This window comes from Silurus meridionalis, chromosome 11 (genome assembly GCF_014805685.1).
Source record: "Silurus meridionalis isolate SWU-2019-XX chromosome 11, ASM1480568v1, whole genome shotgun sequence".
Classification (NCBI taxonomy): Eukaryota; Metazoa; Chordata; class Actinopteri; order Siluriformes; family Siluridae; genus Silurus; species Silurus meridionalis.
In genome coordinates, this window is record NC_060894.1 from 1,263,438 (window position 1) to 1,280,483 (window position 17,046).

The 17,046-nt window shown below is 39.6% G+C and overlaps 1 protein-coding gene across 1 annotated transcript in view; it reads left to right on the forward strand.

Annotated features, from left to right (window-relative positions):
• Nucleotides 1-17,046, forward strand: part of arl15b (ADP-ribosylation factor-like 15b) — a 47,739-nt gene that overhangs the window by 15,516 nt on the left and 15,177 nt on the right. The window contains 2 exon segments of the mRNA XM_046860877.1: nt 9,793-9,892; nt 9,894-9,999. Coding sequence (XP_046716833.1) covers nt 9,793-9,892; nt 9,894-9,999 — 206 coding nt within the window.

Genomic DNA, 17,046 nt, shown 5'->3' on the forward strand with positions numbered 1-17,046 from the left:
TATGAAACTTATGGGAGAAAATCTTGAAAGGAACCAGACACAACAGTGAACCCATCCTCATCTGGGTGACACCGAATGTCCATTCACTATAGTTCCATCATTGTTGAGGATATTTGTTTTCTGATGAAATGCAAAACTGTTCATGGTAATTACAGCTCTATTGCATTGCTGTTATTTATTTACTGTAGATAATAGAGTGTAGATAATAGGATAACAGAGTCCTGCTGTTAAGGGATGACATTATAATAACAAAACTCTTACCATAAACATGAACAACCCTGTAACACGGTAATTTTTTTCTGTAATCAATCCATTTGCACATCTGTTTGATACTTACCACATTCCTGAATTAATCAGTAAGCCATCTGTTATAAAAGCAGTTAATAATGAATGTCCCTCAAAAACATCAATAAACATGTCTTTTAAATGCTTTTTTTTTTTAGTTTATGGTAAATATTTAATTAGCCACGTGGCGGCATGGGGTCTGGAAATAGCAAACATAAATAATCCTGAAGGTCACTGTGATTGTCTGTTTTGATGTCACTTTGTCTCCAAAGACTCCTGAGAGAGAAAAACATCATAAATCCGTAAACTGAAACTCAGGAATATTTTATGTAGCAAACGAACTCTATGTAGTAAAACAATAAAAACAATCAATGTGCAGTTACAGAAAAACAATCAACAATTAGATTGTGTGATGAAGCATTGTTAATGTTAATTGTGTTTTATTCCTCCTACACCACAGCAATTCGCCAAAGATTTTTCCATTTATCTAAAAAACGACTGGTCATATTTTTGACCATTTATAGTTACATCGTTCGAAATCTTTATGAATCATGTTAGTTTCTGTTTTCAGCTTTAAAGTCGTTCTCTGTTCTCTGTGTCAGAATATTGAAACCGCTTTACCCATGATGCTGCAGGGTTTTTTCTATAAATGTTCAGTACACATTTGTTCTGCTTACAGGAAACTTAACCATATCACTGAAATATTATTAATATTTCTATCTTATTGAAAGTAAAACCTGAACCCTTCTAAACAAGCAGAACCAGAACTGGAAAGACAACAGCAAAACTTGGACAAAGGATTTCTTTAAAGTTCTCAGACTTTGTAATTATCGATCTGCTACGGTTAGTTTTCTTTTCAAAAGCATTTCCTGATCTGAGAATATAAGTTAATCACCATGGCAGAGCTCTGTAGATGGAACCCCCCCTCCCGTAATGAACAAGTATCGTGTCGCAGTTTGTCTGCGGAGATCCGGCGTTCTGTTTTCCGTGGAATGACTGATGCCAGGATGTCAAGGATGGAGGGACGAAGGAAAGGGAACGGAGAGGGGAGGTGTGGTGCTGATGTATTAAAGCAGGCCAACCGTCTGTGTGCGTTTCCCATCAGCCTCGTGACGGCGACGTTAGATTCTGGAGGCTTTGACAGGCGAAGAAGCCCCACATGCTCACATTTAACATCTCAAAACCAACCATCTGAAAACACTTAACTCACTTGCACTTTTTTTCCCCCCCAGTTCCTTTGGAACACTCACCATGATTTAATGATTTGTGTGGCAATCGTGTGTGTATGGTTAATCACTCAAGATTACAACGTGCGAGCCAGGTCATGGTCGGTGATCTTCACCGGGTTCTGCGTGACAGAAATGAACGTTCTCAGACTTTTTGCGTTACATCGAGCTGCAGTGGTGAGCGTTTTTCTGCTGCAGCGTTACGATCAAACGCAAGCCAATTGAAAGGACGGAGGAAACGACGGCCTTCGGATGTGAAAAGTCTCTCTTCTTGTGTTATTATGTAAAGAAATGTCATCACAGCTGGTAATTAAAATGATCCATCCGTCTGGAAATGAAGCCCCGGATTAAACAGACAAGTGTTCGATTAAATATAATACGCGATCACTCATAGTGTTGGCTGGAACGCGCCTTTTATATGAAGCTTATCCGCATTTTCAGGCTGTTTTTCTTTTTACTGACTTTAATCATTTTCTTTTTTCTTTACATCACTTCACATCAAGCTCCAGGCCTTAAAGTTTGGAGCTTGGAGCCACAGAGTGAACGAGGCTCAGTGGAGAGCTTGGTTTGTGGTTTGACCGGAGGTCAGGAAAATACAGGGTGCTAAATACAACTTCACTCTGTTTTCTTTTTATTTTAGTAGCCATTCATCTGAAACAAAGTGTGAAAGGTTGAACGTCACACGGTGTCCTTGACCTCATTAGACGGTTGTCTCAGCGTCGCATTCTCAAAATAATTTAGACAGCAAGTGGGAAAATGGTTCTCATTACGAATTCATTTCATGAATACATCCTTTCCATGTTCTGATGAATCAAATGCACAGACTTTTACCACATTTATACCCAAAAAAAAACCTGACATTATATTTTTGTACTTTCTGTTAAGAAAAAAATGATGAAAATGGATTTTATTTTCACGTTTCAGTGTTACATCTGAAAACATCCAAACATTACGTGACCTTCTCTGGTGCTCAAAGAAACATTTTGTTCTGGATTTAACTTGACTGCAAACTTTTAAAAGTCTTACCACAGATGACTTTAAATTTTTTTTTTTTTTTAGGACTGTTACATTAAGAAGATGATGGAAGAAAAACACAAGTTTTAATGTTCCTCAAGGGTTTAATTTGTATTTCAGCGTAAAAATCAACAGTAATCATTTGAACTCCCATGTTAGAGCTTCTAATGACGTCAACATCATCACCTCGATACACACATTTTATTACAATCATAAACTAAAACAAGATTTTTTTAACAAAACATACAAACTATAACAGTAAGCTTTGAGAAAGAAATGAGACTGAGTCTGGAGTTGGAAGAGGAGTAGAGTGAAGGTGAAGGGACCATGGCGCTGAAAGATCTGTTTGTATGGGGTTGATTTCAGGGGGCACAAATGGAGAAGAAAATGGATATACATAAACTATAACCACAGCCTCAGAATAAGTTATGTGTTAGTTTCTGCCTTCAACATAAATACAGTCATGGCAAAAAAATATCTGCACCCTTGCAATTCTGTCAGAAAATGCAACCCTTCTCTCAGAAAATTGTTGCAGTTGCAAATGTTTTGGAACTCAAGTTTATTATTATTTTGCACTGGATCAACACAAAAAAACAGAGAAGAAAAGTCAAATCTGATACAATTCCACACAGAACCCAAAAAATGCACTGGACAAAACTATTGGCACCCTTAATTTAATATTTGGTAGCAACCCCTTTGGAAAAAATTACTGAAATCAATCAATTGTTTCCGTAACCACGAATGAGTTTCTTACACGTCTCTACTGGAATTTTGGACCACTCTTCTTTTGCAGACTGCTCCAAGTCATTCAGATTTGAAGGATGCCTTTTCCCAACTGTTGTTTTGAGAATCTCTCCAGAGGTGTTCTATGGGATTCAGATCTGGACTCATTGCTGGTCATTTCAGAACTTTCCAGTAACCATTTCTAAGTGCTTTTTGAAATATGGTTTGGTCATTTTCCTGCTGGAAGACCCAAGACCTCTGGTGGAGACTCTCTGACACTGGCCACTAGGTTGTGCCCCAAAATTCTTTGGTAATCAACAGATTTCATGATACCGTCAAGGCATCCAGTGCCAGAAGCAGCATCTTTGAACCTTCACCATGTTTGACTGTAGGGGCTGTGTTCTTTTCTTTGAAGGCCTCATTCCTTTTTCTGTAAACAGTGCCATGATCTCCTTTAACCAAACAGCTCTACTTTTGTCTCATCAATCCACAGTACGTTCTCCCAGAAGGATTGTGGTTTTGTCACACAAGTTTTTGCAAACTCCAGTCTTGCTTTTTTTTATGCCTTTGTGTCAGCAGTGGTGTCCTCCTAGGTCTCCTACCATAGCGTCTCTTTTCATTCAGATGGTGACCATTCGAACAATCCTTCGTTGTAATCTTTCATTCATTTTGCTCTTCCGTCCAGTTCTAGGGAGGTTCGCTACAGTGAAAACCAGAGTAAACCTCTTTATGATATTGTGCACAATGGACACAGGAAAATTAAGATCTCTGGAGATGGACTTGTAGCCTCGAGGTTGTTTATGTTTTACACAATTTGTTCTCTCAAATCCACAGACAACTCTTTACACTTCTTTCTTTTTCTCCATGCTCAGTGTGACACAAAACAAAGGTTGAGTGAACTTTTCTCCATTTTAACTGGTTGCAGGTGTGATTACTAAATTGCCTACACCTGTTACTTGCCACAGGTGTGTCTAGATACAAATTACAGGAGCATCACATGTTCAAAAAGCAGTTATTGCTTACAATTTTGACACGGTGCCAATTATTTTGTCCAGTCCATTTTTGAGTTCTGTTTGAAATCTCATCAAATTTTGACTTGCATTTTCGGACAGAATTGCAATTGTGCCAATATTTTTGGCCGTGACTGAATATGGTTTCCATAGTAAATAGTATGTGTTTTTTTTTTAAGCTAATAAATACTTATTTTGTTATGGTATCGAGTTCTATAAGACGAATGACGCAATGAACTGTTGTTCCTGTTTGATTATACGGCAGAGTTCCTCTTAGTGTAGACCTGTGATTAAAGAACTTGATACACTTACTGAATGTCATTAATCTGAGTCAACTCAACGACAGCTTGCGCAAAACGCTGGCTCGCATAAAAAACACAAAGCTAAAGAAAATTGCTGGTAAAAAAAAGCCTGATAACTTTATATTACTACATCAGTTTATTTTCGCTCTGTTTTAGAAATTTCTGAGATCACTTTGTTGGCCAATCACGACCAATGAACTCTTTCATGATGTTATTGTACAGTGTAAATTCAGGAGAATATTTGGGGACAATTAAGAAGGTTAATGGGTCCATTTCAGTGCACTTCTGTGTAATCAGATTAAAATTTCTGTGCTGTTTGTAGAAACCAGACTGAAACAATTGTTATTGAGATGTGACAGTGGAATGTTTAGGTCTTTGTTGGATCCAGAACACTTGGATAGAGACCAGGGTTTTTTTATTTTTTATTTAAATAGACAAAGCCTTAAATCTGAAACAAATGGTGATTAATGAGGTGACGGGAATAGACAGGGTGAAGGGAAGTATGGATTTAAGGAAGATGTAGACTTGATAGTGGAGATTAGAATGCTATCATTATAATTTAAGGTTTTGGCCACACTGGGAAATGTGAGCTTGGAGCAGAGCTTGAAAGATCAGCAGAGGTTTGATGATGGTTGCATGAACAGGTTTGGGTCTTCTTGATAAACTATAGGGAACATTTCTCTCTCCAACATCCAGAAACATCCTATACAATTGTGTGCCTCCAGCTTTTTGGCAACAGTTTGTGGAGGAAACGCATGGCTGAAAAACTCAAATACTTTTTCACACTGAATTTATTATTCAGACGAGCATTTTTTAGTATATTTGTTCTTCATTAAGGGTGCCAATAAATCTGGAGGATAATACATTTACTTTAAACAATTTACTTCAATATGTTTAAGTAAACAATTATTACTGTAGGCTGTAGATGTGATGATATCAGTCCTGATATCCCATTACTGAGATTATAAATATTGATTTTTTTTGTTAGTTAATTTAAATTTGATTTTTAATTTGGTTTTTCAAATAAAGAAATAATACATTTATTTATTTTTAAATTAAAGATTCTTAGCAAACCTGCAAACTGTGACTCAAGACTGGTTATCATTGCGAAGGTTTTTAGAATGATAGATGATATACTCTTCTTGTTGTATAAGCCGCTCCTCCTATTCCTCCCCTTGGGTACCAAATTTGTTTTCTCCAACAATGTTCTCTAGAATTTATGCAAGACACCGTTTGAGCTGGAATTCATTGTTTTGATAAAGACACCATGGGAGGAATACGCAACATCAGCTATGTGGTTGGTGAGAGCTTTTGCAAGCTTTACTCCAGATTATAAGCTCTGGCACATAGACTTCATAAAGTCAACAGTTACTTTTAAACAGAAAGTCTTAATTAGTAACAGAGCGATAAACAAGTTGCGCAAAAAAAAAATCGAGGTGGTGATTTTTCACCACTGTGAGTCAGAGCATGAAGGATGTTGAACGGAATTCCCCAGGCGTAGGGGAAAGTGGTGACTTTGAGCTTCAGCCAAAATCAGCAGACCTGAATATCTTGGAGATCTTCTGTTTAAGGATGTCATTGATTTATGGAGATACAAATGGGGAAAAAAAAAGAAAATTACAGTCCAGATGTAACAGAGTGGCAGATGGACCAGTCATGATGACTGTAGTTGAGAAGTTTTTTTTGGAAAGAATAGAGTTTCCCAAAGGATAAACAAAAAAAATTCTTCTTTGATATGTTAAGCACCCTGTGTAGCCAATCTTCAACCAATAACCAACCAGTCAACAAATAACAAATCTAAAATCAGCCTTAAACCTGGAGAACCCTCGAGTGAGTTATTCAACTCCTTAAATGAGGGACAAATAACCAAAATGTGTTTTAAAACATCCAGTGAAATACAACAACGCGTTTCCTTTCGCTTTGCATTTTCTTTTCTTTTATATCATATTTAACAAGCCATATTTCAACAACTCTAGTTTTCTAGTTTTATCTTCACCATCACAGCTTCTGTAACAGATTCTTTGTTGTGGCCAATCACATGCATTTATATAAACGATTTTGTTGAAAGTCAGTTCTTAGAGAAAGCAATAAAAGGATGATTTTTTTTACAAGTCATTTACTCTCTCTCTGGTCTGATTAATGGAGTGAAGACACTGCAAAATCCTTCAATGATGAAAACAGGATGCTGACAGATGAATTGACGGCGAGGTATGCGTTTTCTCCTCTGCTTCAAATTCAAAACCAATGCCTCATCTGTTTCCGAGCCAGAAGTGGTAACACGAGAAACAAAAGCGCTTCAAATCGTCTTACAATTAAAACATAAACACCGCCATTAACGGTTTAAGCGTTCGAGTGGAATCGTCGCCGTTCAGTTGTGTTATTCAGTTTTTCCGCAGATAAAATCATTTTAAAGATTTTTTTTAATGATGGGTGTAAAATGAGTGAGCAGCAGTGGCAATATGTACAAGTTTCCTGATCCTTCTTTCAGCTAATTAACATTATACATCTGGGAGATTCATTCCGACATGTCAGCACCTGTGTGTCTCTGTTCATCAGGTTTTTAGGTAGAACATTGCGATTTTATGCACAGCAACCTCTGTAACTGCAGCACAACATTTTTACCCCCGTCGTCTCTTCCTTAGACGAATAGCAAATCAAATGCTCTGACCTTACGTTTTAAAGTGTTTCCCTACCTCAAAAATTCAGAAGAGTGGCCCTGAGAGAGTAAATGCAAGCACCAAGTGAAATATATCAGTTTAAATAGGAAACTACCTGATGTTTTTTGAGGACACAGTGAAACATGGTGCTGTACTGTTTCCACTATTTAACTATTCAAGCTACTCACCAGACGGCAACAGGATACACATGGCAGCCATCTTGTGTAATCATACACTTAGCTAAAACCAAGTATAATTCTGCCTTTAATGTTGAACAAATGCATAAAACTGGGATAAGCAGATTTTGGGTAATTTGACAAGTTGGCAACCAGAGAGAGAAAACATGCCCTGTTTTCTTACTGACTTTAGCAAAGCAGGTTTTTATTTGGTACATTGCTCTGGTTGGTTGGCGAAACCCGTCACACGGGCAGAAGTACGCTGTAGGATCATTTTAATTAGCTTGTTTGTATTAATTGTGTGCACAGATAAAGGACCGCTTTCAGAATCATAAATGCACATGTGTGTAGAAGCTTTTACACAAAATTCCACAAAAATTCCAGCTGTCACTCAACTCCCCTTTCTCTTAGTAACGCTGACCTTGTGGTTAAAGGTTAAACATGTTGTGCGGAAATGAAAGCGCTCGCCAGTCTTTGATATATTTTATCTGTGGGGATGAAACTGCACAGCTCATAGCCTGAAATGCTGGGTAGCACCTCGTTCTTTTTGGTGAGAGCTCAAATACGCTGATGCGTTAGAATGCTTATTTTCCTGGGGAAAATGAACCTGCAGCACCCTGGAGCTTGTACTTGCCCGGTGGCCTTGCCTATAAATTCATATTGTGTCCTCCCCTGCTTTCCTCCATGTAGTTCTTTAGTGCAGCGATACACCTAAGTTGAGTTCATCATTGTGTTATGTGCCTCCCGTGAGGTCCGGGGTCGAGGGGTGGGGGGTGGTGTTGTATATCAACACGGCTTTATAAAGTCCTGCAGATTTCCACCAAAGGCCTGTAGCTGATTTAAATCACATCAGATCACTCTTAAGCGATCCCGTTCCTTCACTGTTCCTCTCACCAGATTTACGAAGTTTGGGGAATAAAAAAAAAAAAAAAAAAAATATATATATATATATATATAAAGTAAAATCTGAGATAAATTTGTGGAGCGTGAGGATGACTAGTGCTGGTCTGGAGATATTTTGTAGAACCGTCACTCCACGTAAACGGAACGAGCTGGAGCAAGTTTGTGATTAATACAGTTCATTATGTTCAGAGAGACCGGAGAGGTCGGAGGCGCTTCGGGGTGAGTTTCTTCACAGTTTCAGAAACCCCCCCAACTCCGCACTCCATAGCGACACCAGCACCAGCCTTTCCCCAATCACCCTCCTCACACCCAAACCCCCTTTGGCGACTCCTTCTAACCGAAGCCATGCTGCGTCTGTGCGTCTTGGTGGCCGCATTTTTGTACCCCTGCGAAATTGCTCGGCGGAAGAGAAACCATATGTGAACTGTAAAAGCGGGCGCATTTGAACTGTGCTGTAGACTGGCCATCAGAAGAAATCGTTTTAATACTCTCTCAGGGTCGGCTTTAAAGAAAACACACTGCAGCAGCAAGAGCCTCTTCCTCTGGACCCAGCACCCCCTCACACGCAGGCCCCCCGAGCCGAGACCGGAGCTGGAGCCGGAGCTGGCACGCTGACTCGGAGTCATAAAAATACATAACGCAAGAGCCGGAGTGAATATTGGGAAACAGACACGCAGTCGATTTATTTATTTATTTTCCTCCCTCCTCCTCGATACGTTCCAGCCACGATAATGCCGGATTTATGTCGAAATTCTTTCTCTGCGCTTTCCACCAAGTTCTGTGTAACTTGTTAGCGTTACATATGTTTTCAGGCTTTATTTCTTTTCATAAATAGGGATCAGATACAATAAAATTTTGGGTTAATTTAAGGGGAAAAGTGCAGCTCAGGTTTCTCAAACTTTGGGCTCTTCAAGAAGAATTAACCTACGCTACTGAATGTTGACTTTCTTTTTTTTAATGTATTTATTTTATTTATTTATTTTTTTTACCAGGACAGTCACAGCATAAAATATAGAGAAGTAAATACATAATTCTATATTTTTATTAAACAATTTAGTGAAAATTAAAAGTGAGAATAAAGCAGTAAAAATGGACGAATAATAAATAAACAAGAAAAATATATTAAAAAATTAATTATATACTATAGTTAAAATGAATCATGAAATGAAAGGCGTATCATGAAATCAATATTAAAAAGTCATTTTTATATGCATATTTTTCCTCTTTATACCCATTTAATTAGAGCGTATATATAACAGGATAAGATTAAACCTCCATGTTTGCATCAGTCAGAATAAACGTCACCCTGCACACATTAGATTGGATTAAACTGGTCCAAGAATCAGTCAAGGTAGTCATTAGTATTTAAGGATATACTGCGTCGTATTTATTTAGTATAAAAGTGACAAAGATTTCATGTATAGGGTGTGTGTGTGTGTGTGTGTGTGTGTGTGTGTGTGTGTGTGTGTGTGTGTGTGTGTGTGTTCGTTCCTTAGGTGCTGACTCCATTAAGAAGTACTGGAGTCGTTACTATCAGGGCTCTCAGGGCGTTGTGTTCGTGTTAGACAGCGCCTCATCTGATGAGGATCTGGAGATGGCGAACGGAGCTGCATTCGGCCCTGCAGCACCCACAACTCTGCACCCTGCCCTTCCTCATCCTCGCCAACCAGCAGGACAAACCGGCTGCACGTACCGTCCACGAGGTACACACACACACACACACACACACACACACACACACACACACACACACACACACAGGGTTTCAGGAAGTATACATGATAAACAGAAGGTGACTGACACTATGTGGGGTGTTACATCACACACACACACACACACTGCTTAGACCAAACATAGATACATACATCGACTAAAACTAGATACAGAACATGGCATCTTTGTCTCATACACACACAGAGCTTTCAAATGATTAGCATGGTTGGGATTTACAGATGATGAACACTGGCTGTTGTACACACACACAGGTTTTGTGTGTGTGTGTGTGTAATATATATATATATAAGGCCAGTCAGTGTGAATGACATCACACTCAATGCATACACAGATACATGGACCAAGACACAGAGAGTGAGACACACACACACACACACACACACACACACAGAGAGAGAGAGAGAGAGAGAGAGAGAGAGAGAGAGAGAAAACACTTCCCCACATAACCATACCATCTCCAGCCTGAATTGCTGCATGACTTGACCCTGTGCTCTGATAAAAATGTTCAGAAGCCTTTATCCAGAGCGAATTAACAATTATCAAATTTACACCTGACATTTGATGGTTTAAGCACCTTGCTGAAGGGTCCAGCAGCAGCAGCATGGTGGAGCTGACTTTATGATCAGAAGTCGAACATTTTATACCACCAAGCTACCACTTCCCACGATCCAGCACTCTGATCCCGCTAGGAAAAGAACTTTACATTTGAGTGTGTGATCATGACATTCTTAAGCTCCATATGTTCTCTGGAATGCACCTTTAACAGGCTCTAAAATGGTAACATCAGCCAACACTTTGGTTACCCACCCTGTGCCTCTGCCTTTAAGGAATTAACTTGTTTGCAAACACTGACAGGTCTCACAGGGCTGGGGGATTCCCCTCCATCGCTCCCCCACTCCATCTACGAGTCCCTCTCTTTTTTTGCTGTTTAACATTATGACAAAAAACAAAGAGGCGTTGTCCTAGAGAAATTACGGCTTGAGCATGATTAACACATATTTTCATTCTTTACTGTAAGCGTTTATTTATGTCTTCGTATCACTACGTTCAAGCCGCAGCGGCCCTAATACGTGTCAGGTTCGATTGCGGATCCGAAACACATGCGATGACACTCGAAACTTGTGTCTCATACAAATGAGCAGTTGGAATGTGCGGTATTTTTCTCCTGTTGCATATTTTAGCTCCCTTTTTGGGATTATTCAGGCCTTGTGTGTTTATTTCTGCATGTGTGCGTAGTTTGAATCATAGCTGAGTCGAGGAGCAGAAAGTTGGAGTGTTGAAGTGTAAGTATGTACACATGCTTGCTCTCTTTCTTTCTTTCTCTCATACACACATATACACAGAAAACACACTTACACACATCTGCACATCTGTTTTCTGTGGTGGTGGTGAAATTGGCCTGCGGGCTGCAGGATACAAGCCAATACACCAAGCGCTAATTAACTAGCCATGAAGTGATCCTGAGTGAGCAGTAAATATCAGGCTTTGGAGAATAACACATCCCAGTTCACTCATGGATGTCAGAGTGAGGCCCTCGCAGTTGGCTGCCTCTTTACTTGCTCCCTACTGTAGATACGGATGCCCCGTTTTTCTGTTCAAACCTAAGCACAGGGTTGAACTAAACGGCACGATTTTCTGATTTACAACAGGCCACAGTGTTGCCTTCAGAATTACACAATGTTGTAATAAACCAAAAAAAAAGTCACTGGAACTGAATGATGCCTCCTTAATTGTGACTGATGGACAGACCATACCTTTTTTAAATGGACTGACAGGTGCAGAGGTCAAATCACCTTCTCTCGAGGCTCTGAAGCCATGCGTCCTTAACTTGGAGTAGTGAGGCCTCTCCTCTTTTCTTTGCACTTTAGTACACAGAGGCCACACCTGCTTTATAGAGTTCACATGCACAGAGGCCACGCCCCCTTAACTGAGTATGGCAGCAGGTCAGGGCCTTAAAAAGTCGTAAATTTGCTGGTCTTAATTTTCCATTGTTCATGTAACGCTGCGTCTAATGCTCGCTCAAATGCTACCGCAGCACTTTAGAATGTTTTTTTTTTTTTGTGGTGGTGGTGGTGTTCTTTCTTTTGCTTGTCCAAAAATAATTTGCTGTATTATGACTCTAAATGAGACCAACATGCAACAGCCAATCAGCTTTCTGTTATTGCTGCAAATCTCTCTTTGATTGTAACACAGACATAAAATGGATTTTATTTCTCAGCTATAGGGAAGAGCAAATTTACAGATACTTGGCTTGAAAAAAAATTATTTAGGACGTTTGCTTTTGATGTTGTGATACAGGTCTTACATTTCATTTATGGTCTTATAAAGGTCTTAACAAATCTTAGATTTGACTTGAAACCTGCAGAAATCCTGGACTGCACCGACACTGTGCTTTTGTAACATATGAGGCCACTTTTAATTTTTTTGTTGTTGTTGACAAGGATACAGAGGTCCTACTTCCTTCGCTGCATCACTGTAACCAATATTCATACCACACTTGCTTTACTTGAACGAATGAGTGCAGAGGTCACATCTGATAATCCCTCCTGAGGAAATACCTTTTACCTGTGGCACTTTGTCACAAACACGATCTTCCCTTCAGACTCGGGGGCACACAGATTCTTCCTCCATCACTGAGGCCACACCACTTTTACCTTTTTGCACAGTGGACACTACCTCTTCAGAAGTTGTGGTTCATTTGATACTGATTTTAAATGAGTCTTATCGTATTCTGAATTTGAAATATACATAACCTTGTTTTATACTTTCCTAATCAACACACCATAAGTGTTATCATGTTCAGTTGACAACCTTGAGGTCACAGTTTGATTGACAGGTCTCAGTGGCATTGGTTCGAATTTATTATGGCTGGGTGTTGCTTCCTTAAAACAGGCATCAGGAAAACGAATCCAACTTGCTGTTTTAGCAGATTTCTGCAACATATTCCTGAAACACAATCCTCCCTCAGTTTTTTTTTTCTCTCACCGGAGACCCCTCCAACCCCAACTCACACAAATATTTCATGTTTGCGATTCTCTCTCAGCAGGGAGTAGTGTGGTATCAGATGAAGAGATCTCACACATTGCATGGCCACATTAGAAATGGCTCGGGGTTGTGGTCAGTGAGCCAGCACTACTCGATACTTAGAGATGGTAGATAGTGATGGATCGTGTGTCTGGCCCTGGGGACCATCTGATACTGGTTGATTCCGCCGTGCAATTTTAGCACGAGTTTGGCCCGAGTCGGACCCGCAGGACCACAGTTTCTGGACTGGACGTCTTTTTTTTGTTTGCCATTATTTTGATGAGTTAACCTAAAGTTAGGACGTGCAAGGCACGTAAGGTCAGGAACGGGAGAGATGTCAGTGGATCTTCTCCATATTTCCGAGTGCATGTGGAAATGGAAACACATTGTTTTAATTTTTTATTTTACATTACATTAGTTTCATGAGGACTTGGAAGCACATATATATGAGGAAATATGTGTAAAAGATTGTGTACTAATAATCTACAAAGTCACAGGCGAGTTCTTTCCCAGATTTGATGACTGTATTGGACTCACGTGTTCATGTACAAGGTATGAGAGGGTTCTGGTTGGCATTTTGGAAATATGCCTTATTAAAAATAATATTTTGTACCCTGCAGATTTAAGAAATAAGTGTAGCTGATTAGCAGACCTGGGCACACTTTATACATTAAAATGTAAATTAACCACATGTATGGGATTCATGGCTTTCTTTCAGAAAAGCTTGGGGATACTTTCTCCATGTGAGGGGGTGCACCTTGACTCTTGGGTGAGAGTTAAAGTATTTTAGGATCAGATGGAAAAGTTGAACTTTAAATTGATAAACGAATCAGGTCAGCGACGATGGTGTTACAGTCATTACCGATCTGTGGTGGTGAAACAGTAGCTCAGTTTGTAGACAAAGCTCTGTTTACTGGTCAGTCTACATCCCTATCCTCAGATATGGCCACACTCTGTGGGTGGTGGCTGAAAGAATTAAGGCAAGTACAGCCATCAGAAATAAGATTCTCCCTCAGGATTACTCGACAGTGTGGGAGAACATTTAGAAAAGCCGCATGAGGTGGTTAAGGCGCTTTACAAGGATGTCCCCTGACTAAATTCAAATATATCTCGCTGCTGGCTCAGGAATGTCTAGGGATCACAAATTGATTGAATCTGTGGTTGGGGATAGAGAAGTGTAATGGAAAGTCTGGAAGTGGAAGGACCAATGCATCGCAGTTACCTCGATGCTTCAGCTGCCAAGTCCTTCTTCGTAAAAAACATGTATCTAAAACCGAAAGGTTTTTTAAACATTTTTGTGCAGGGTGTAAAGTTAACCTTGTTTTATAAATCCTGCTACCCTCACACCTCTTGTACTTGAGATTGTACTTGACTATCGCAAATCTCAGGAGAATCAACACCGAACCATACTGACCTTAAAAACTGGCACAAACATGCGTTTAGTATTTTAATGTCAGTAAATAATAACAAGTAAAGTGTAGATTTGGTAATCGTGGTGTCAGTGAGACAAAATGTTATCTTTTTGTGTAGCTGTCTTCAGTCTTGAGACTCTGATTTCTTCAAAAGGAAAGGGGTTTTTAGGAAATGTAAGGAAATGTCACTAGGAAATAAGAGGGGCCCTTTGTTTTGAAACTTTGTCCTGGACTTGTATTTTGCATATAGTTATCTAAATTGCTAGTCGGCATAGGCAGTCTGGATCCTCTGTATGTGAGCCGAGTGTGTGTGTGTGTGTGTGTGTGTGTGTGTGTGTGTGTGTGTGTGTGTGTGTGTGTGTGTGTGTGTGTGTGTGCGGTCATTTGACTGCGAGCCTGGCTGGCTGCTGAAGCTCACTATGGACAGGCTGAATTTACATGATCATCTTTTATTGCTGTCTGGAGGTCAGGAGAGGACGAGAGAATAGAAAAAGTCCAGAGACAGCAACTCTTGTATCCAGAAAGGTCCTGGCCCCGGACCAAACTTTGTAGCTGAAAGTACAAAGATAGAAATGTCACATTTATTTGAATTCTTGAATCCGATTGCTCAAAAGGTGTGGATTAATTCGCTCATTCTAACGCAGTTTAAAAGGGACGCGTGCGGCGTTACGTGAACAAATACAAAAAACATCATTCATCTGGCATTCAAGATTTATTCATCTAGTAAAAGGATTTTTTTTTTCTTTGTAGTTTCTTGGTAACGTGAAAATTTCTTTATTAACTTAAAGAAAGGGAGGGAAAAGAGGCTGATGAGGGAATGACTGACTGATCAAAATGTGTCATTGGAACATGTCACGCAACACAAGTTTTATATTCTTTACATTTGTCTTGTAAATGGTTTAAATACGAGCATTGTTTATTTTCCAGCTGGAAGAGAGGAACCTGCTGAGCACAGGAAGACCTTATCTTGAAGTGGCCTTATTGTTGAAATACGGTTTATCCAAAGCATTGTGATGGAGTGGAACTGGATTTATTTTCTGCTTTATGCTTTTTATTTCCTGCCGCGTTGTTTTTTTTTTTTTTTTTTTTTACGAGAATAACAATATTACGATGCTAGAACATTGGCAGGACAGAAAGTTTTAAAGCAGAGCTTCAGTGATGCCATCATCTTGCTGTAATGCATGCTGTAACGTGCAGTCTTGCAAATGATTTTGACTCTGATTAAATGCCACAGATAGCTGAACAAAACAAAATGTCTCTTGTTTGCTGTTTCTGAAAATGGTGAAGACGTGAAGGACAAACTGCAACTTCCAAAAAAACACTTCTCTATTGACATATACCTTAATATTAGTATTATTCAAATGACATGTAACCCATTGTATATCACAGCACTGTTCATTTTTGGATTATGATTGGTCAGATATTTGTATGAGTTTGAGTTTGAGATTGTTTTCACTCGAATATTCCATCCACCCATCTATCCATCCAGCTGTCTATATGTTCTGTCGGTATGCATAATACATACCTATTTATACAATTGATCTATCCAGCCATGACCACTCTGTCCATCACTGATGTAGAGAAACAAATCTTTGTTTATTTGACATGAAGAGACTTTTTTACTGTTAAGATATTCAGTGTTACTGTGCTGGTCAGAGTAGATTATATTCACAATGGTTTATGGTTTATTTCACTCAGTGATTTCGAGATCATTCCCAAGGTTTGTTGTTATGCTTCTTCACAGACGATCAGTGTCTTCAGAGATAGTGTGAAGATATGAGCATGTGCGAACAATGTGGGATATCAGGGATTCCTCATGAGGGAATGATTGCATTAAAAGTGAATAAACCGACGCATTCTGGGCCTCAACTACCACATGAAAAATAACTTCTAATGGCTTCTCTTTGAGAAAAGATCACCCACGGCCCAGCTTGAGCGTGCTCCAAGGGACGGCTTTAATTTCCAAAAGGCCCGCTGAGGGTTGTGGTTAGTCTATTAATATTCATGGTGGAACTGCAAATGTGTTTTTGTATTGTTTCAACATTGCAGAGAATTACTGTCTACATAATTGGGTAGATGGTTGGAGGGATGGTTTTGATAGTTTGATGGTGGATGGATATGTGAATATGGATTGACTGATGGGTGGGTGGGTGTGTGTGTGTGTGTGTGTGTGTGTGTGTGTGTGTGTGTGTGTGGATGATTATGGGCAAGATATTGGATGATAAATTGATTGATATTTTTCTAAATGAATTTGGACGCAAAGCTTTATTAGTACAGGAGTGTGTGTGTCTGTGTGTGTGTGTGTGTGTGTGTGTCTGTGTCTGTGTGTGTGTGTGTGAGGGAGAGGGAGATGGAGCAGACAGAGTTGCTGATAGCTGCCGTGTGAATTCAGTCCGAGTCTCCTCCTTCGTCTTCATTGCTGGTGGTCAGACTGCACTCTGACGACCCAAACAACAGCCTCGTTTGTTTTTTTCCCCTGGGGGCTCGGAATCCGCTCAGCCGACATTGGCATTGGTTTCCTGCTCTGGGTGCCAAGGCCAGTGACTGATCAGCAGGATACACACACACACACACACATAC